Source organism: Ruditapes philippinarum, unplaced genomic scaffold (assembly GCF_026571515.1).
Source record: "Ruditapes philippinarum isolate M1 unplaced genomic scaffold, ASM2657151v2 ctg4108_1_1_1_1, whole genome shotgun sequence".
NCBI classification, from domain to species: Eukaryota; Metazoa; Mollusca; class Bivalvia; order Venerida; family Veneridae; genus Ruditapes; species Ruditapes philippinarum.
In genome coordinates this window covers 105,771-129,620 of record NW_026857366.1, presented here as the reverse complement: position 1 = coordinate 129,620, position 23,850 = coordinate 105,771, and the positions used below count along the sequence as shown (strand labels likewise).

The 23,850-nt window shown below is 29.7% G+C and overlaps 2 protein-coding genes across 3 annotated transcripts in view; both read left to right on the top strand.

The window, feature by feature from the left end:
* Nucleotides 1–4,796: 4,796 nt before the first annotated feature.
* The window catches only part of LOC132749515 (heavy metal-binding protein HIP-like), a 124,630-nt gene continuing 105,576 nt past the window's right edge, over nucleotides 4,797–23,850 (top strand). Inside the window, exons 1-3 of one of the 2 annotated variants that reach the window (XM_060739312.1) lie at nucleotides 4,797–5,147; nucleotides 5,978–6,064; nucleotides 6,605–8,035. In XM_060739312.1, the coding sequence (XP_060595295.1) occupies nucleotides 4,841–5,147; nucleotides 5,978–6,064; nucleotides 6,605–7,020 (810 nt within the window). In that variant the 5' untranslated portion in view covers nucleotides 4,797–4,840 and the 3' untranslated portion in view covers nucleotides 7,021–8,035. Of the gene's footprint in view, nucleotides 5,148–5,977; nucleotides 6,065–6,604; nucleotides 8,036–23,850 lie in introns of those variants that run through there. The other variant, XM_060739313.1, reaches the window with a different exon arrangement.
* Nucleotides 16,834–19,014, top strand: LOC132749517 (complement C1q tumor necrosis factor-related protein 6-like). The gene is made up of 3 exons (XM_060739315.1): nucleotides 16,834–17,180; nucleotides 18,158–18,244; nucleotides 18,599–19,014. Exons 1-3 carry the CDS (start codon nucleotides 16,868–16,870, stop codon nucleotides 19,012–19,014), a joined length of 816 nt encoding a protein of 271 aa, XP_060595298.1. The 5' UTR covers nucleotides 16,834–16,867.

Below are 23,850 nucleotides of genomic sequence, written 5' to 3'. Positions count from 1 at the left end.
ACTGTTGAACACGCATTCTTTTACTTGTCATAAAATGACACTACTTTGTCGCATTGAGGAATTAATGATAACCGCTACTAGTATTTGAATACATCTGCGCATGATTTTAAATTCAAATTTCACATTTTTTTGTGTTTAAATGTTTAATTCTGCTTAAGTTGGTGCAAGGGGGTTGGAGGATAACTTGCACCTTCAATGAACAAATTCAATCAAACCGAGCCTGCAATATTATTCATTTTGTTGTGTTGCGGTTTCTCTTTTTTAGGTGTTAAACAACAAACTCCAAATGCTACGTTTTGGCGTGTAATGTAGGTACCCTCTCTCTGTTATTGTTATAAGTAGTAGTTACTGTAGTTTTATTCTTTTACATGTAATGAAAAAAAATCCCACAAAAACTTTATCAATGGTATGTAAAAAACATTAAAGGAATTAAAGTCAATTGGTCTATAATTAACGGTCGGTCTGTATGAGGAATTCATATGTTGAAAGCAGTAAGAATCAGACATACCAACAAACCACCAAAGCATCATATTTGGAAGTTGTTTGCAAGCGTTATGGTCCGATATTATAAAGATTATAACAAATTATGATTATGCATCATGTAAATGTTCACTCTAAATCACTTATAACTTTATCAACACTTTTTAAGCACTTTTTAAATCATTTCTATTGTTTTGAAAAAAGTATTATGAAAATGTTTGACCTATCCACTTTAGAAATAATGTATATTGATTGCGTCATCTTTTCAATATTATTTTGGATCTAATCTTGTAATGAAAAGGAGTTATTTTCCGAAATATAATTTTACTGGCCTTTTAAAGTACTGTACACAATTTGATATAGGGTTTAAAATGTCTTACCCACTGGGGTATTGAAAAATTATGTATGCAGTGATCTAAGAGCCAATGGGTCTAGAAGTAATTTTAATATCCTACGGGAACGTGAGGTAAAGGGATCTAAGTGTCTTACTTGCTACAGGCTTTACTAAGACAATTATAATTATATATTTAGATACAGGTATGTAACAATCACGTTAAAATAAGGGAGGCAAATCTCCGGCTCATATTTACCACGGTTATATTTGCTGTTGTGTTATCCTTCTGATTTACAGTCTCTTGTAATTGTTTTAAGAATGGCCAGATTCTCGGCAATTATATTTTTTTCTTAAATCATTATTCATCACACTTTCAATAACAAAATGATAATCAGCTTCTTTTTTATTACATCCTATGCATTACATACCACGTGTATGGATTATTTTGGACTAGCTTCAATGTTTAACCTGTTAAATAAAACTTTTAAGCCAGTAAATGATTGACAACATTTATTATAACTGAAGCATTTTAGATATATAGTTGAAACGGCTACTAATGATTGAACCGTTTATAAATAATTTACAGTTATGTTCTTTCAGACTGCAATGTAAATATTTGTATATGATATTATTTCAATATATTCTCATAAATAAATTATATCGATATAAAGTCGATATAAAGTCGACAAAGATTGTTGTAGCTAAAACACATTAAGCTTCTTAAGATACAAAATACAAGAGTTAGGGCACACGCATATTTTTACTTTGGGACCATATAGAATGGCACTTACGTGTCACATTTAAGGTTCCATGATACCCGCCATATGAACACATCTGCGGATGTTTCAAAATCCTAAATTGTACGAGTTCATGTTAAATGTTGAATTCTGCTTAAGTCGGTGCTAGGGGACGTGGATGGTAGTTTGCACTTGACAGTATCGTACATGAACAGGCTCAATCAAAACGAGCCTGCAACATTTTTAATTTTGCTATGTTGGGCTTTCTTTAGGGATTCTTCTTTTCTATATTTTAGAAAACTATAGAATCGAAGAGTTATTCAGGTATTTAAAAGGATGTGCATTACATTCAGGAGACTACATAATAAGGATATTTCAAATAATAAAATATCGCCGAAAGGTAACCATGGAAAACTATCATTTAATTGTACTTGACTTATAGTTTTCTTAGGATTAAATAGCAGGTTTTAATATTTTTATGTTAAACATAAATACATGTATGCAGTCATGTCAATTAGCAAATTGATTTACAATTGAACATGATTTATGCTGCCATTCATGTAATGAAAATTATAAATTCAGAAATTTCAGTAAAATTATGTTTCGTAGTATTTCTTTCACGGTGAAAACAGTCGCTTGATATCAATTAACTTGTTTCACACTCAACGGAAAATATATACTAGGAACCAATGAAAAATGATAAGTTTAATAAAAGATGAAAAAACGCCTCGTCATCTCTGAAATAATGTGTGTATATAAATAAGTGTTGAATGATTAATCATGCAACGGGAAAATGTCTTGTGTATATGAAGTTGACAGCCGTGCAGTTAGCATTAAAGTATGCTAAAATTTTCAATATTGACGACATAATTTTCCGTTTTCCTTTTTTATCAAAATCAATTTTAATGTGCTTTGTGTTTTTGTCATATACATGTATGTAACTACATGCTAACCAATGTTTTTCATTTTTGCTTTTGTTTTGTTTTGATTTCAAGAGTAACATAAATTAATTGTATTTTGTGTATTTTGACGCGTTGTTTTGTTGGATAGTTGGTGATCATAAAATATCATTGTGCGCTTATTATATTTGCCAATCTGGTTATAATTAAAATACTCTCATTTTTTTAAATGAAAAATTCTATATATCATGACGTGCTCCTTAAATTTTATTCAAAGTGTTGCAAAAACATTAAAAGGGATAGATTAATTAATTATATAATCGCTAGGTAACTTACAAAGCACCTTTTCGAGAAGAGTTGAAACTGGTGTATAACTAGAACTTTTCTTGGTTCATATAGTACATATATTACGGCAAGGCTTTTAATATGATACACTTGATTAATGCAAACGAAAAGAAATCTACTAAAAAGAAACATCATGGTGTTATAACAATACATTTTAAAAAGAGAAAGAATAATTAAGTATAGATTCACATGGTGAATTACAAAGCACCTTTTCGTGAATAGTTGAAACTATTTTCGTATAGATACAGATACATCCTGGTAAAACAATAACACCTCTTGAATAATGTAAGTTGAAAAAATGAATTTCATTGATACTATTATCATATTGCCAACAGTTAGGATTTTTCAGGATGTTGTAAAGACACGACTTGTTGTTTTATTTTTTCATCACGATTTTCATGAAAGGCGAGAAAATATATCACCAACTTGTCCGATGTAAAGATAGTTTAATAAAATATACGCCCAAATGTTTCAAAACAAAACAATAAATAATAAGATAAGAATAATAATGTTATGCTTTCAATAATAATATTTATGTTTACTTTTTCTTTATAGAATTAGGTTCGGTAGGAGGGATTGTTATTATTTTCAAGTTACAATTTAGTTACTTATGATTTTAACAATTCTCATTATATTCTTGTTCGTTACTATATTTATGATTATCTTAAAACATTGGAAATCAAATATTTCAGTCAGCCTTTAGTGTGGAAATAAATCACTTTATGTACGACCATTGAAAAGCTAAAATTCTTAAAGCACAATTAGCAGCTAGAAGAATTTTTGAACGAAAGTTTTAAATCTTCAGAATGTAATTAAAGGCAAAACAAAAATCTGATTATAGTAATATTGAAATGGTTAACGAAATGTTAACTACTTTATAAGTTTAGTAGTTTTATTTAGTATTTATCAAGTTTTTTTTATCTATAGTAGCAACGAATTCAATCGAGTTTTGCTTTGCATGGACTGGCACTAACGTATCTCATTGAACGTTCCATATTAACCGCCGTATGAACACATCTGCGGATGTTTCTAAATTCAACTTTCACCTTTGCCATGTTTTAATGTTGAATTCTGCTTAAGTCGGTGCTAGGGGGCGTGGATGGTAACTTGCAATTTCCCGTAATGTCCATGAACCGGCTCAATCAAACCGAACCTGTAACATTTACAATTTTGTCGTTAAGGCGTTATTTATGGATTCTGTTTTTTTCCATTTTTATTTAATAAAACTCTGATTATAGTTATATTGAAAAAACGTCTTTATAAGGACGTTATTATATCAACAGTTTGTGTTAAGTAAACGTGGTGAAATATAACGGATGCTTCAAATATCTTTGTTGGTAGCTCTTGGCAAGCTAGTACCAGTTTCAATGGCCAATCTTCCGTTTTCTTGATGGGTAACTGTCTTACATAATATAATTTATCTCAGTGCTTTTATTTTTGTCAGGGCCTTCAGAATAATTGGTTATAATACTTAATTGTATGGAAAAACGAATACTGCTTTAGCAGATGTCAGCGGATGTGAAAAGTGGTTGCATCTACCAGTGTCTTTCATGAACAGTCTCAATCAAAACGAGTCTATCGTTTTTCATCTTTTTCTCTAGTGTAATATCACCATTACAAGACTTTTGTGACAATAATAAAGAATAATCATTTCAAATTCACGTATGATGAAAAAATTGGTATAAAACGTCAACACATCACTTTCTTTATCAAATATATTATTCTACAAGATCTTGAATCAACTGTATGTATTTAATATAAACATGCTGCTTTGTTTCTAATAGTGCTGTCACTTAACTATGAATTGGGAAGTGCTGTTTATATAAAGAAAAATCAAACTGTTCCCTCAAACTGTTTCTAAAGGATTTCCTTCGATACCGTATTTTAGTGCATGTATGCTAAACAACTATACTAAAAATTTATTACGGGCCTCATACTTAAATAACAAAGCAGATTTCCTTGTATAAATACAATTGTTTCTCTCAGTGAGTATGTTTCACAGAATTTACTTTCTCGGATTTTATTTTTCAACTGTCCTCATCAAAATGGGTTTCTCATTGTTATTTTCATTTGCTATTGTCATTGGAATTTATAGTTATAATTTTTCTGAGGCTAGGGAGCCTGTATGTTCGAAATTTGCATATGAAGAACAGCTTTTAGAGAAAATGATAAGAACTGAAATTAAGGTAGAAACTATGGTGAATGATATAAAGAAAACTGAGGATAATGTCATCAGTACATTAGGTGACATTAAACGAGCAGTTTCAGATTTTACGGACATGTTTGCAGACATGAAGGAGAACATAACCGATGAAATGTTAAAGAGAGGTGACGAGATAAAAAGGAGAGAAGGTAAAATATACACCTCAGATCTACATTGTTAGAAAATGATACTTGTATACTGAAATATTACTGATGGAATAAGAAAAATAACTTGTATCTTTAGCATTTTTATATCTGATTGTTGTTTAAGTCTGACACAATATAACTTAATAGTTCCTATAGCTTTATGAAAACTGAAATGATAAAATCAGTAATATGACAAATGCATGGAACATTTATAACGTAAAGAATCATAAGCTTTAAAATAAAGCCACATTTCATACACCGGTTACAATGCTGACATATTTACCTAATTTTTTTTTGTTAATATTGCATGACTTTTATTAATGCAAGCAAAAAATAGATAAAGGGAAAGGTGAAAATAATGTAACAAAAAAACAACAACAAAAAAACAACAACAAAAAAACAAAACAAAAAAACAAACAAACAACAACAATGAAAATGGTAAATTTTCATAAAATTGATTGATAATAAACAACCTCGTGCTTAACAATTTGCTAATACAAGCATGAACATGTATAAAATTTCTAAAACTTTTTTATTACGTTAATCTTATATTGAATTACGTCAGGAAATAGCCAACAATCCAGCCAATGGAAACTAGAAAAAATCAACTGAAATTTGATTATAGAAAATTAGAATATCTATCAGAATGCAGGTTGTTTTGCTTCCCTAAATATTTATTTCAAAAGTAACACTTATGTCTATGTTAACATATGCATGTATTTCGAATCAAGTTTCGTATTATCAGCAAAACTTTCTTTACACATAATAACACATATAATACTTATTGCAATTTGATAACCGTTAGTAATTGTACTTTGATATAATATTTACAGAATCCTTCAAGAAATTATTTGAGGAGACAAGAACAAACCTCACGAGTGACATGGAAGCTAAAAGAGAAGAACTTACTCAACTTCAAGGTATTTTTTTCTCATACTACATCCACGGGATGATAATTTTCTAAAATTTGTTTAATAAAATCTTGATTAATTATATGATATTCAATTGATTGTTTTAAAGTGTATTCACGTACACTGTACTATAAAACGTCAAAATTCAGCTTGAAATATTAAGAATTTAACTATCCTTTTGCGTTAATAATAAACTAGTACTGCCATCATCTTTAAACTTATTTAATTACATGGCTATTTGTATATATACTAATTTTGAATACAATTCATCATCTATATTTTGTAAACATGTTTCTATTAAAGCTTTAAGATATCATGTTTTACATATATGTAGATATCCATGAGATATTTCCCCAACGCTTATATTATAAATGGAATGACAAATTAAATTCAGGAAGTCTGGCTATTCTTTCAATTTAACCACCGGTTATTGATACGCATGAAAAAATTCATATGTTTATATTAAATTACCCAATATACAAACAAGAAATAAATCATAAAGAAACAATTTTAGGAAACACGTACTTACTTAACTTGTTTCTATATCAGGAAAACTTGAACGACTTCCGATAGCTTTCCATGCACATCACGTGGCAGATTTACTTCTTGATAAAACAGACGAGATTATTATATTTACGAAAAGTGTGATTAACGAGGGAACAGGCTACGACACTTCTAGTGGTCTTTTTACACCACCTGTTGGAGGACTGTACCAGTTTTTTGTGCATACATGTGTTTATAAAGGATACCATGCTTTTATTGGCATTGTGTTAGAAGGTCAAGTTATTGCAGCTGATATGAACTATGATAATGATCACTTCACATGTAGTGCTTTCGGAGCAATAGCGAGAGTAAAATCAGGAGAAAAAGTTTGGGTCAAATCAACATCTTCAAGTTCTGACCGCCGGCTACATCAAAACTCATTGAGGATGAACACATTTAGTGGAGTACTTGTCGATAACTGAAGGAATAAATCATTCAACTTTTCCATTTATATCTGATTTTGTTTTACAAATATTCATGTATTTATTATCGGAATCATACACCGTAACTTAGTATTTCCTTATAAGGAAGTAATCGGAAGTTATGTTTTTGGCGGCAATAGTGCACGAGTTTCTTGTAATTAGTAAAGCGGGCATTCGAGGTTTATTTGTCAAGCCGTTTAGATGTGAAATTTCCGAAAATATTGAAATATTTTCGATCATATTATACAGAAAGTTATGTAAATGTTTCTTACAATTGTTTTCTTTTTCAGGAGTATGTACAGCTCAGAGCAAAGTAAACGTGTGTCTTTATACGTAAAAAAAAATAAAAAAAAATAATGGACTTTCAAAATCGATGAGGCATATTCATTTAATTCCGTTTTGATTCATTGTGAATTATTATTCCGTTTGCATATAATTATGTACATGAAATGAGTTTATTTCAGTGACAAATTATCTGTGGTTTTTTGTCTATTTATAATTTTCAAAATTCGTTTCCTTTTTCCATTATGACAAAAAATTTTAAACCTCTAAATTTGGGTTTTACGTTAGGTAGGTTCGAAGGAGCCGCTGGTCTTGAGCCTGTATTAATCCTTCAACAATACCTCCCCCTCCCACGTTGGAGTTAGGGTTGGGTATCCCGCTCGCAGCAACCTGACTTTTCGAACATTTCCAAAAACTTCTGTTTTTACAAAACTCTATTATTCAGTTTTATTGGAAAGTTTATATTTCTTTACTTTTACACGAAGTATTTGGCATTTTTAACAGATGAATTTGCTTAGTCATATAGAAGCTTTTTTGGACTTTTGTCTTAACAAAAATTGATATGTAGATCCAGAATTTTGTTTTTGTTGGTTGGGAAAATAAACGGTTAGTGGAGACGGCTTACAAATACTCCCTCCAGCCTCTTTAAACTCTGTGTTGTGTTATTTATTTTTTCAAAGGTGTTTTATTAAAGAATGTAAATGATTTATGCTCGTTTGAGTGTAAAGAATTAGAGCATAAATACAATGATGATCTTATGCGACGAATATTTTGATTACCCGTTTTATCAGTAAACATAAACAACTATATTGTTGAGTTTCCAACTAAATATGGCATGTATACATTTGTACTTTTTGGATTTTTTTTTTTTGCACAGAATATTATCTGATGAATATCATGCGCTATCATATGATGGATACACAAGTCTATTTATAGTTTTAACTTAATCCTTACTTTGAAACACTGTTCGACAGCAAATGTTTGACATCGTATATTATAACTGGATATTTAATATCCCATGTTGTAATGAACTTTGGGAGGAAACAATGAGACAAATGTGTGTCTGAATGTTGTTGCATTGACAGATACGTGTTAATAAAAAAACTTAAGGTTATAAGCAAATTTCACAAAAAATAGGTAACAAAATTTCAATAAAGTATTGAACAACATGTACTGTTTTGAAAGTATTGTTTGGAAATTTATATCCTTTTGTTCATGTTATAAATATAAATCCCATACCCCAGGCTGTTTTGCAACTCATTGAACATGGTTTTTCACGACGTGAGGTCGTTTGCGTTATACAGAACATAAAAGAACAAAACATAAATTTTATTTCTTGGTTTAAAAATAACAAGCTCATCACCATATTACATACAAAAATACATCATATAATACATAAATGACGTTACTGTCCCTGCGAGCAGAGACCCAGAAAGCAACACGGTGTATTTTAAACGTTTATTCACTACGAGCGACTATTGTACACTACTTGGTATTCAAGAGGCTGATTCAGATTGGCTATGTAACATGATACATATATCTACGTCATCATATATTGTATGGATACTACAGGCATTAACAAATCATGATATATAACTAAAATACTTTAGTTTATGTAATGTGAGAATGTTTAATGAGACAGAAAATTACTAAAAAACATTCAAATACATCTCGTATAATACCGAATAATTTGTCTATCTTTATCATATTTTATGTAATTTAACTTCAATACATTTTTCATATTTAAGAAATTCGGTAATGCCTATAAATACAATCCAGAAAAAAGAAATACAAAATTAAATGAAAATAGTGATTTTTACAAATGAAGGGGAATAACTTAAGTCACTTTTCATAATTATAGCATTTTCTTCCCTTTAATAATGTATGATCTTCATTTCTGCATAATAAATGAAATACTTTAAAATTAGTTTACTGATTTTTTACTTTACTTTATACAGACATAGTAAATATGCGCTAAATGTTAGCTTTATACCTCAAGAGTATAAATGCAAGAAATATTCTTTTTTCTGTGTGTTTTAAAAGAAATATATAATCGTGTAAATTTTTTGAACTCTTTGAAACAATGATTTTATTCTCGACAAAGGCTCGCTTTAACTTGTTAAAAATTTAGTATTGAACCTACGCTCTTTCAATATCCCCCATATAATTATGTAACAATACATTTATTTTTAAAATTATTTTCGTTTTCGCTACAAATTTGTATATTTATAAGTAAGTACATATGTAAGTAAATATTTTATTATCGTGACACGTGCATATTTGTTACAATACATACCTACAAGAAAAAAACAAACATAACGTCCGGTTAAATTGGTCTATAAATTCACCAGAAACCATATAATGATATAGCCATACAGTACATTACAGTACGTCGGTGGATATAAGCTATTACAACAAATTCAGCAATATTCAAGGAATTCCACAAATTAAATGTTTTAATTTAATGTCTGCAAGTTTAACGAAGTCTTGTGAGAGAACTATGTTCCAAAATATATTTGTTCTATATGGCGCACTGTAAGACGAAATGTTTTTCGTCTCTTTCGTTGTTTGAGGACAAAATCTACATATCCTCTATTCAACCATTGCTCCTATATAACGATCAGTTTCTATTTTAAGTGGCAATATACCGCGTGGCAATATACCGCGTGGCAATATACCGCTTCTAAACTGGCTATATTATAAATGTTCATGTTCTGTAAGATTCAGATTTATGTAGTTTTCATATTCATTGTTCGATTTAAAGGGTCGATAAGTTCTCAATTCTGCAACAGTTTTGATTTCATTTGACGATTTCTCTGAGTAGAGGTAAGTAATTGTTGGATCACGTGCCGTCCACAGCGTCATTGTTGATCTAGAAAAAAAAAACTTCTCTTATTTTAATGTTATCGACGATTCGTTTAACGTCACTGGAACAATAGATGTTCTCCGGAACTCGGTACGTGTGACTTTTTTCCAGGTAATCCGTAAGTACCAAACTTTTTAAAATTAGAATTAAATTAAATTCAAATTTAAAGAAACTTAATTCTTCAAAATTGTATTGTACAGTTTGAAATTAACTTTCTTTTCTCACAAAAGCTAAAAGATGAAGGTCGTTTTAATAATAAATATTTAATTATGCCTATACTTGTATATTATGGCTGTTTTTGTTAATTGCGTATGTGCAAACATGACCCGAGTTTTGAGATTTTATTTTCCGAAACATTATTGTAACATAAATATTAAATGAACGATAATACCTATTAATGTTTCTCAAGTTTTGAACTCCATGCGGTTGTGCTAAAATATGCATATACGGGCCTCATATTCATACAAACATGTTTTTTTGTAAATAAATGAAGTTTTGCTAAAAGGTTAAATCCAGAAAGCTTCTCAGATTTTGTGGTACAACTGTGTTCATCATAATGAGGTTTTCACTGTTATTTGTGTTTGTTGTTGTCGTTGGAATATATAGTTATAATTTTTCTGAGGCTATAGAGCCTTTTTGTTCTAAATTTGCATATGAAGAACAGCTTTTAGAGAAAATGATAATAACTGAAATTAAGGTAGAAACAATGGTGAATGAAATTAAGAAAACTGAGGATAATGTCATCAGTACATTAGGTGACATTAAACAAACTGTTGCTGATTTTACGGACATGTTTGCAGACACGAGAGGGAACATAACGGACGAGATGTTAAAGAGAAATGACGAGATAGATAGGAGAGAAGGTATAATACAAATATATAAAATCAAAAATACATTTCCTACAGCAAAGCTAAACTTTGAAATTGTAATATGTTGCAGGCTCGGTTTGATGGAAGTTGCAAGTTACCGTTCACCGGCTGAAGCAGAATTCAACATTTAATCACAAAAATGGTCAAATTTTGAATTTTGAAACATACGCAGTGTGTTCATACGGCGGTAATGATGGAACCTTCAATGTGACACAGTAGTGTCATTGCATGAAAAACTAACTAACTTAATACCATTGAATGTTTGGTTAGAAATTAGTTAATAGAATTATCATACTTTATTTCAGAATCGTTCAAAACATTATTTGAGGAAACAAGAAAAACCCTGACTAGTGACATCGAGGCTGAAAAAGAGAAACTTATTCAACTCCAATGTATTGTTACCTATTGTATATCAATTGGGTTTGATATTTATTTATCTACAACGGATCATAGCAAATTGAATTGTTGCTAACTTGACTCATTTTTTATCTTAGTAAATCACGTGGTCAATAATATATACAGTAAACTCCGCTTATAACGAACTCATCGGGACATTCAAAATCTGTTCCTTATATCCGGAGTTCCTTATAAGCATATAGCGAATAAGTTCCTTGTATCAGTTTTTATAGCGAACAGATGTAACAAACAATGTCGCTCCATAAGTAAATTTCTAACTCTCAGACGTCAAGATAATTTTGTTTACATTCACACATTCTAGTTTTTTATTATTTAAATTTTTAAAACTCTACATATATTGGCCGAATATAAAAATAAGGTTTTGTTGCTTGCATAGGCCCCTTGAGTTAGATATTTTAGATATGAAATACAAAAAAAAATATTATTTCTATTTTCAGGTAATCTCGAACAACCTCCTATCGCTTTCTACGCACATAGCGTGAAAGATCTGGTTCTTGATACTTCGAATGAGATTCTCATATTCGAGAAAACATCCACGAACGAGGAAACAGGTTACGACACGTCTACGGGCTTGTTCACGGCACCTGTTGGAGGACTGTACCAATTTGTTGTTCATGCATGTGCTTGGTATAGTAAATATGCATATCTTGGTCTGGTGTTGGAAGGTCACGTTATTGCAGCAGATGCTAACTTTGGTGATGCATCGTATGGCTGTAATACGTTTGATGCAATAGTGAGAGTAAAATCAGGAGCAAAAGTTTGGGTTAAATCCACAGCGTCAGGTTCTAACTGCCAGCTGTATCAAAACATATACAGGATGAACACATTTAGTGGACTGCTAGTGAATAACTAGTGAATAACTAAATTAAAAATCAACACATAAACAATAACTTTATTAAACTCATTTCAGTGTTAATATTTGATGTGAAACATAAATAATTTAAGGTCAGTTGTTTCAATGGACTGAGAATCATAATCACATCAGGTTCAGGTTATGATTTTTCTGTTTTTAGTTAAGCTGCATACCTCCAGATGAGCAAAAATAAACAACCGTTATTTGCAGTAATTATTGCATATGTTTTTCCGTTACACTAAACAGTTCTTTCTTTCATAGGTTGGTAATAAATGATTTAAATAGAAATTGTCTTACATATTATGAATATATTTTAAGAACATTTTATTTGTAATTACCGTCACAATCTAATTTCAAACAAAATTCGTAGAACGCAAGACTTTGTATCTTTAACACCTTCTTGTGGTTCTTCTTTGTCATTTTCTGTTACGTCATATGTCTAAAGAATTATCAACAGTGATTTTATTGCATATTTCATACACTTTCTATATTGAGAGCAGTAAACTTATAAGAATTATTCAATGTTACCTCAAACACAGGTAACACTCTGTCAGTATGTTGCTTTAAATTATGCTTAGAGCGAAACTAATTTAACTAGTAAAAATGAACAGAAACAGCACATTTGTGTAAATATCACTTGTTTATCGATGCTTTGAATGAATGCACTCTTTCAAACAATAGAGTAACAAAAATAAAGATTTAGTTATAATTATACTTTATTAAAATGTCAAGGTTAACAGAATACAGTTATTTCATGGGTTTGTGGAACCGTAAAAACTGTTGCACCGAAGTATCAGGGATAATATGTGGAACTGTTACCAGAGGCCGAAGGCAACAACATACTTAAAACATTTTTACAACTGTTTTAATTGTTAACAACTGAATCTTTCAGACGAACCACTGCTTAGCGACTTTGTACAACAAAGAACTGGCGGGCGGCGTTAACGGAAATATTCGGATATCATCAAATAATTATGTGGAATGTTTTGCTTGTTATTTTGTCTCCGAGATAAACTTAACGACTACCTTGGAGATTTATGGAATAACGCTCATATACCATTTTAGCAAGCACTGTTTGCCAATATAAATTCAAAAAATTAAGTTGAAAGATGGAAGTCATACGATTTAAGAAAATCTGTCTTTCTTTTCAAAAGTTTTATTTCAGAAATATAAAAAATGAGTTAGGCAATACGTTATTTTAAAACAAGTTTCGTGTTATGGTTACAACAAGTAAGTGTTTTATTAAATGATTATGAAACATTTAATGATAAAGATAGAGATGTTCAATTTGTGAACTTTGTTGTGTTATGCTTCTTACTAATAGTCTCCTATCAGTTTAAAAAAGATAAACAAGCATACTCGCCTTAATGAATTGTTTCTTGTATGTCTTTAACAGCACTGATATTATAAGTAAAATAGCAAAATGTACTTATAATTCCAATGGGATCATTATTATTATGTATAATATAAGGTCATTTTCTAAACATCATAATTTAAATTATCTATTCTGTTTCTTTCAGTTTAATGTCTGCTTGAATCAGCACTCTTGAACGTATTATGACAGTGTATAATTTATTTTGAAATATAACATAAATCAAAGAGAATTAATATTATCGTAAAGGAAAATGAAATATTTTGAAAACTTTTAACTTTTCTATTGTACATTTAAATTGTAAATGGTAGTACTTGTTAACCAAGGTTTTAAATATTTGAAATGAATGATAATATTGTTAAGAATTCAAGAGTAACAACAATTAAAGCTTCCAATGTAATACACTTGATAAACGCAAACGAAAATATATACTTATAAGAAATATCATGTTATTTTTGCAGTCAATATTATCTGAAAATTCCTTTGATGTCATTAACGTTTTTAATTCATTAAGCCTATAATTATACAGGCACTATAATGTTTATTGATAAAAACTCACGATTTCGGCGAACATCATTTATTTCAAATAATATAAAATATCTATGTAGTGAATAGAAAATATGCCTAATGCTATATATGTTTTTTTCTTTAATGATGTTATTGTAGTAATAAAAGAATGTATTACATTGTATTTAAATCAAAAATATTTTTATTTTTACAGGAGTTGAAGTGGTAATACATTAACTGCATCTAAATTCAATGTTTTTATGTTAATGCGTACACATACACGTATTGTTAAAGCTGATACCTTCATATTAGTTAACATATTATAAACAAATCAAAAGGACAAAATCTATTTTTAAAGAAAATCCCTTTAAGACTTAGAGAAATAGTGGGCATGTTTCTTGTCAAATTTGACTGATAATGTTTATAGTTTTATCACCAAATGTCAACAAGTAAGATATATGGCTGTGTATTTCGATATATTGCGGGTTATTTTTTTGCACAATTTGTGATCATGTGCATTCAGTATGTGTGGCCATTTATTAATGATATTTATACCGTCATTTTAATTAACAGTTCTATATCTCACAGCGTGCTACTTAAATTCCATTTCAGGTATAACGCTAGTTTGTTAAATGGAAAGATTAATTAAGTATATCATCACAAATTCTCTAACATAGCACCTTTTCGTGAAGAGTTGAAACTTTGGTATTTACTACCGGGAATATGTTATATGCTCTTATAGAAGATGAAATGCATCTTGGTAAAAATAAGACCTCGTGAATAATGTAAGTTGAGTAAATGAATCTGATTAAAGCACTTATCATTTTGCCAACACCAAAGCTTTATCAGGCTATTGCAAAGAAACGCCTTATTGTTATAGTTTTTTGTTATGATTTTTATGAAATGCGAGCAATTATATCACAGACGTGTCCGGTGTAACGATAGGTTTATAAAATATACGCCCAGTTCTTTAGATAAAACAATAATTAACAATAGTAAAATAAAATAATTTATCTTTCCATGATATCGATATAGTTCACTTTTTTTTTATAAAAATTGGTTCGGTAAAGGGTTTGTTATTTTTGCAAGCTACAGCTAAGTTCATATGATTTTTAAATTTACTATTTAATGTTTTCGTTACTTATAATGATTATCTAAAAACAGCCAGCCTTTTCTTAAAAAAATCCTTCTTTTAACGTAAATTTTAGAAATTTAATTTCAAAAGGGCTATTTTAAAATGAACCATTAAATATTGAAAAATTACTTTCAATTTAACCTTTATTTCAGTTTGATTTATTAAAAATTTTATTTTTCTAGGAAAAAGTTTAAAAATTGGGTAAAAAATCAAAATTTTTGAAACTTTAAAACAAGGATATTAAAGGGGTTTTATAGTGGGGTTTTTTACAAAATTAAATTTAAACGGTTAAAAAAACCCCATATTATGAGAGTCTCTGACGAGCATAATATTGTTTTATTCAACGAGTTCAATTAATTTAGTATTGAATCTACATGAATATGATATTTTGTTTATCACATATCTAAAATAAGAACAATAAACGGTTAAAAATATATTTTTTCAATGAAGCGCCTATAGTGTAACTCTAACATTAGCGCGCGTTTACACAATGTTTGCATAAGACGCAAATGACGTCACATCAAATTGTTATTACACTAGTGTAATATCGTTTCTATTGAATGGCTTTATTACACGTTTTCGCCGCGAATATGTGATAATAAGTGATCTGGAAAAACCTGCATAAAGCCAAATTAAAATGGTAAACATTATGTTTCTTCACTGGAAAAATGAATTACCTTTTTTTATATAAGTCTAGCAATGTTTAAGGTTTTTTTTATCCATTGATTGCAACAACTTAAATCGAGGTTTAAAGAGACCTTAATTACACATACAGTTTGCGTAACGTTAAAGTCTTTTTATATCACAGATGTTTCAAATATCATTAAAAATTAGTAATGATTGGTAGCTCTAGAAACGGATCATCATCTATAAGCTAGTACCCATTTACATTGATCAATATTCTGTTAACTAACTTGATAAGTAACTTTCTAACATACAAAAATTCATTTCAGTGTTACCATACTTTTTTGGTGCCTCGGGATAATCGATTATAATACATAATTGTATGGAGAAACGAACACTGATATAGCAGGTGCCAGCGGATTGCATGTATAAAATCTCTCATGAAAAGTGTCGATCAAAACAAGTAATTTTCATTTTTCTGAAGAAAAAAATCTTTCCTTTACACGATTTCCTTGTGACAATGTAAAAAAATAATGACTTGAATTAATGTATAATAAAACTTTTGGTATTACAGATCAGCACTTTATTTTCTTTATGGCAATATATTATTCTAAAAGATCTTGGAATCAACTTATGTGTTTAATAGAAACATGTTGATTTTTTTCTTATAGTGCTGTCATTTAACTCTCAAGTGCAGTCTATGTCAAGAAAAATAAAACTGTTGTCTTCGAATTGTTTCTGAGGGATATCCTCTGAGACCTTATTTCAGTGCATTTCTGCTAAATAACTAAACTTAAAATATATTACGGGCCTCATACTCAAATAACAACGTAAATTTCTTTGTATAAATACGATTGTTTCTCTCAAGGAATACGATTAAGAGATTTTCTCAAACTTTAATTCATATTTTTAAAATATCCTAATGAAAATGAGGTTCTCACTGTTATTTGCGTTTGTTATTGTCGTTGGAATATATAGTTATAATTTTTCTGAGGCTAGAGAGCCTGTATGTTCTAAATTTGCATACGAAGAACAGCTTTTAGAGAAAATGATTAGGACTGAAATTAAGGTAGAAACAATGGTGAATGAAATTAAGAAAACTGAGGATAATATCATCAGTACATTAGGTGACATTAAACAAACAGTTGCTGATTTCACGGACATATTTGCCGATATGAGAGGGAACATAACGGACGAGATGTTAAAAAGAGACAAAGAGATCAAAAGGAGAGAAGGTATAATAGAAAAATATATCAAATCAAATATACATTTCTTACAACAAATTTAAACTATTGAATGCAAAGTTTAAGATACTTTATATATCAAACTATTGTATTTTGTGGTGTCTCAGTCAAGGGAGCTAAACGATGAATTTTAAATATATAACGTTTAATTGAGTAACTCCCCCTAGCGTAACAGCTCCAAACTTATGAGATTTATTTCTTGGAAAATTCTCGTGCTTTAAACACTGAATTACAGCTTTTGTATACACCCCCTCTTTTAAATATTGTATTTAACGTTTTTTGGCTGAGCTTAATTCATTACATTGATTTATAATTGTGTAAATAAGATGTTATTTTACTATTCTACCCAGCCAATTATATTGCACAGTTCAATTGGTGTTGTTACTTCTCGTAATGATGTACTAAAGTCAATGTACTAAAGAACTATCTTCGAAATGGCACCATTTCATGACATGTATTAACATGTTGCAAATAACCGAAATAGTTTAAATAAAATAAGAAATAAACTTTTTACTTTGTGCATGTTTCTAATAATGTATAAATTTGTAATTGTTGGTAATATAGATGAAAATTCATTGTATATCTTAATAACTATTTGGAATAGTAAATTTGAGTCAAAGCGAGACAAAAAAGTACAAACAATATATTTCTGCAATCTTTAACTTTCTGTAAACTATATACAATGCATAAAACTATTAATGTTGCAAAAATGACATTGAATGTACGAGTTTCTACAAAAAAATCACACATACGCCTAAAATGTCCATTAATTGTTTTTAAACAATAACCAGCGCATGTAATGAATGACATTAAAATAATAAATGATACATGCTTTACTTTTTTAATTGCCAAGGGAGACCGAAATTATAGCAACTATAGAGATAGGATCCTTAGTAGTAAACTTACAATCTTAATACCCTGAACGTTGGTTAGATATTAGTTAATATAATTTTCATACTTTATTTCAGAATCGTTCAAAACATTATTTGAGGAAACAAGAAAAACCCTGACTAGTGGCAACGAGGCTGAAAAAAAGAAACTTATTCAACTCCAAGGTATTGTTACCTATTGCATATCAATTGTGTTTGATTACTATTTGTCTACAAAAGATCATAGCAAATTAAATTGTTGCTAACTTGACTCATATTTTATATTGGTATATCCCGTTGCCAATAAAATATAACAAACAATGTTGATATAACAAACAATGTTGCTCCATATGTAAATTTCTAACTTGGCGTCCAGATAATTTTGTTTACATTCACAAATTCTAGTTTTTAATTATTTAAATTATTTAAACTCTACAGATATTGGCCGAATATAAATATAAGGTTTTGTTGCTTGCATAGGCCCCTTGAGTTAGATATTCTAGATATAAAATACAAAAAAAATACTATTTCTATTCTCAGGAAAACTCGAACAACCTGCTATCGCTTTCTATGCACATCACTTGACAGACCTGTATCTTGATACTACAGATGAGATTCTCATATTTGAGAAGACATTTAATAACGAAGGAACAGGTTACGACACATCCACGGGATTGTTCACGGCACCTGTTGGAGGACTGTATCAGTTTAATGTTCATACATGTGCTTATAATGGAAAATATTCCTATCTGGGCCTAGTGATGGAAGGTAACGTCATTGCAGCAGATGCTAACTTTGGTGATGCTAATTTTGGCTGTAATACATTTGGTGCAATAATAAGAGTAAAATCAGGATCAAAAGTTTGGGTCAAATCAACATCGTCAAGCTCTGGTTACCAGCTATATCAAAACTCACTCAGGATGAACACATTTAGCGGTGTACTTGTCAATCACTGAATTATAAATGAATCAATTAAACAGTGATGGAAGCAAAATCTGATTTCAGTGTATATACGTACGTTTTTGTGTAAACTTTAATTCATTTTTAAGACTCTTAATAACAGTAGTGTTTTGTGAAATAAGTCAATTTTTTGTCAATTTATCTATGATGTGTCTATATTTGTTGTGACGAATATTGTTCATTACAATATTTAAGTTTGCATATTGTTGATATAAGTTTATGTTAGTATCTTTATAGCAAATTTAGACTGATTAACATTTATAACATCAAAGAAAGCGAATCTTATGTTCATGTAGGTATTATTGATCTGCATTATTTAACATTGAATTTTTTTATGTTTATGTAACCAGTTAGATTAAATCTATAACGAACCATTGATCTTAATTTGTACAAATTTGAATAGTATCTTACTAATATTTTGACGACTAAAATAATTTAAAGATATATTCAGCTCAATTTTGCTATAATACGATATTTCAAAATATTGATATGTGCTAAACGGCCTCTTTCTAATTGTAAAACATGTTTTAAGTAATCACAGAGGAGACATGTCATGTTTGAATCGCTACAGATTGTAGTTAAAAACTGCATGAATGCATAGTGTTATTAAAAGAACTGACTCGTTTTTTACAAAAGAACTTACCTAGAGAATGAAAATTCTCATTTGTAGTTAGTGAATTCACTTATTGAAAATATTCAATAAAAATGGTTACATTTATGTCTTTTTTTTACGGCAGTTGAAAAGTTATTATACAAAAATTAGAACCTAAAATCATTCCTTCGTTACTGGAAAAACATGGTGTGTATAACGTTATTATGTTGTTGCTTTTTGATCGACATTTAAATGACTTTCATCAATGTCATTAATATTGCTAGTATAACTATTTATACAAAAAATAGACCAGTCGGGCTTGTTCTGAGCACCTGTTGGAGAACTGTACCAGTTTGATGTTCATACATGTGTTTATAATGGAAAATATTCCTGTTTGGGCCTAGTGTTGGAAGGTAATGTTATCGCAGCAGATGCTAACTATGGTAATGTTAGTCATGGCTGTAATAATTTTAGAGGAATATTTAGAGTTAGATCAGAAGAAAAAAATTGGGTCAAATCCACAGCGTCAGTTCTAACCGCCGACAACAACAAGACTCATACAGGATAAACACATTTAGTGGAGTACTTGTCAGTTACTAATTTATAAAAAATCAATAAACATTGATAGGAGTAAAATCTGATTTCAGTGATATAAGGAGACGTTTAACGTAATCGTTTTGATGAAAACTGCTTCAATTCATTTCTTTAGACTCTTAATAACAGTAGTGTTTTGTGAAATAAGTCGAAAATTGTCAATTTATCTATGATGTGTCTATATATGTTGTGACGAATATTATTCATACAATGTTTTAGTTTGCATAATATTATTTTTAGTTTATGTTAGTATCTTAATAGCAAACAAAGACTGATTGAAATTTATTGCAGCAAAAAAAAGCGAACCTTATGTTCATGTATTTATTGTTGTAATGTCTTTTTAAGCAATTGAAGTTTCTATCATTGTTGAAACAATTAATATACACTAGTTAAATTAAATCTTTGACAAAACATGAATGTATAGTATAATAATAAAAAAGAAATTCGTTACAAAAGGACCAACATAGGGAATGGACTTTAATATGTTAAGTTAGTGCATTCACTTGTTAAAAAAATTAAGATCAATAAGAATGATCTAGATTATATTTCTGCAATAGAATTATTTTATTCAAAATGAACATAGTATATCTTATATAATAATAATATTGAATATGTCATTATTTCTGCGAATAAAGTTCACATAACGGTGCAAACATCATGAAACAAAACATAAAATGTTGTTTTTCATAATTGTAAAAATTAAAATCGATTATCAAAACAATATTTTGAAAAAAGAAAATCATCGTAGTTAGAACTTTGTTAAGTGTTCATGACATATCTCTCATTAAAAGACGCTATAAAACCGAGTCTGCAACTTTCAGCTATTTGCTTTGTTTTATTGCTCTCTAGAAATCTCCCCTTTTCCAGTTTTAGATGCATAAAGCTTAATTACGAATTGGCTCATATAGATCTTATTCTGGCTGTACTTGTCCATATATCTCTTACGTAATTTATGTAACGAATTTATGATATTAATTTCACTTTCATTCACAATGACGCTTAATTTAAAGTCCTTGTTCAATCCATAACTTGCAAAGTAATAAGCCGCCCTGCGTTTTGTTACTTGATAGAGCCATTGCCGTTAGTCCCTTAGTGGCCAGTAAAAAATCTCTTATAAATTTTGATGTCACATAATGACTTAGTAGCTCGTGCACATCAATCATTTAACTTGTATGCACGACTTAGCAATTCGTGCGCACGACTTAGTAATTTATATGCAGAACTTAGTAACTCGTGCAAACGAGTTAATAATTTGTTTCACGACACCGTATCGCTTGCGCACCTTGTTTATTATCATATGCGCACTCCTATGTAACTCGTGAGTAACTTTGTATTTCGTGCGTACAACTTAAGTATTAGCAATATATATCTAGTAGTAGAAGGGAGATAGACATGGTTTAGACACATGTAATGTCAAGGGAGAGCAATATGTATACGTATGCGGAAACAACTGAATAGGATTCTGCCAAGATCTTATAGAAATCTTTTTATAAGGGTTGCGGATGTTAGATTCCCGAGAAATAGTTAGTTACTAATTAACTAATGCGCAGGACTAAGTAACTAGTGTGCATAACATCGTAACTCGCGCGCACGACTTAATAATTTCGTGAACACGATTAAATTACTCACGACATAGTATCTCCTGTGCACGTGATTAATAAAAAAACATATGTCGCCTCTGTGACACCGTATAAAAAGTAATAAAGTAATAGCGTACTATAATGTTATCTTAATTGATATATATCTAATTGTACCCGGTTTATTCATTGTAGTATAACGGCACCCATTGTCACTTTAATGATGGCTATATCAGATTGTCTCGATAAATATGAGCAAACTTATCATTTGTTTAATGCGAAAGCCACTCAATCCTTATTATCAAACAAAGTAAGGATTTAGATAATTTAGATAAAATATTATAAAAAGTTATATATTTACGTTTTCTTTTTGAAAGAAGGGTCGGGAAGAGTGTTGCTTTACTTATAAAAAAATCCATTACATTACTACTATATCATATTTTGAAATAACATGGTATTCATTAATTTCAATGTTATATGTTTGAGATTATCGAAATTCAAGTAAATCTCAATTAACTTATTAAAGATTTTAGCAAATGGTCAGGGTAAGGTAAATCGAATTTCGAAATAGTAACAAAGTTATGGATGCTATAGAACAACAACATTCAACAATGTTAACGCATACGTAACAGTCGTTTTCTGCCAAAGGATAACTAATTTCAAATGGTTAGCAGTTGTAATTAAATGTAGACATCACAGTTCCAGACATGTGAACATATTCTCTATTATTGTACTATTATTGTACTGTCTATAATCGAATGATGAGTTGACAGTATGAAAAAATAATAAAAATGCAATATGAATATTTTTTGTTTTACACAAGTTTAAAACGGAAACATCAACTCTAAAACGCTTTTCACACTTTCCGGTCAGCTGGAAATCATCGGAGTCCAAGCTATTGGTTTGAAATGGGTTGTCATAAAATATTGAATATATTGAAAATAATGAAAAATATCTGAACGAACATAGAATCCCTTATAATGTATTGTTGTTATGTATATGCATCTATAGTGAAGGTTGCTACCTTCATATGAGTTAATTTGTCATCTAGAATATATTTAATGCAATGGAAATTTGTTTTTTCCATCACTTTAAAGAATAAATACAGGGTATTGAGTGAAAGTTCAAAAATAATAAACAAGATTAATAATGAAGGGCGGCCCCAATACAGCCCATCAACACAGTTCCAATATATATCTATTATGTTATCCCATCATTAACTTTTTTATGTTTTAGAAAACGAAATGTTTATATGTTACCGATACAAAATATTTAAGCTATTGCTGTGACGTTTGTTAAACTTTCCACGATCCTAAGTGCTATAGAATAGTAATCAAGTAATCAAAGGTTTTTCGTATGGGCCTCTTTAGAAATAAGTCGGCAGATTTCCCTTTCGACAAACACAAAATGTATAAATAACGGTTTGAGATTCAGAGCGTGTATTCAAACATTACGGTGTAACATCTCATTTAAAATTACTATCGCTGCGTTTTTAATTATCTTTGGAATATATAGCTCTCAAGTCTTGGAGGCTAAAGAACATGCATGTTCTAAATTTGCATATGAAGAACAGCTTTTAGAGAAAATGATAAGGACTGAAATTAAAGTAGACACAAAGGTGAATGAAATTGAGAAAACTGAGGAAAATGTCATCGGTACATTAGTCGAAATTAAACGAGCAATTTCAGTTTTTTCGGACACGTTTGCAGACATGAAGTGGAACATAACGGACGAAATGTTACAGAAAAGTGACGAGATAAAAAGGAGAGAAGGTAAAATATAAACACCTGATCTACATTATTAGAAAATTTATACATGTGTACTGAAATATTACTGATGTAATGCGAAAATGACTTATATCTTTAGCATATAATTAACAACTGATTGTTGTTTAAGTCTGAATCAATTTAACTTAATAGTTCGTATTGCTTATGAAAACTAAATTGAGAAAATATGTGATAAATGCGTTGAACATATAATATTCAAAGCTTTAAAAAGAAGACATTTAATACACTCTAGCTCTTTCTATTTGGTGGTCAAAGAACACTGCTTTATTTCTAAAGTATGTT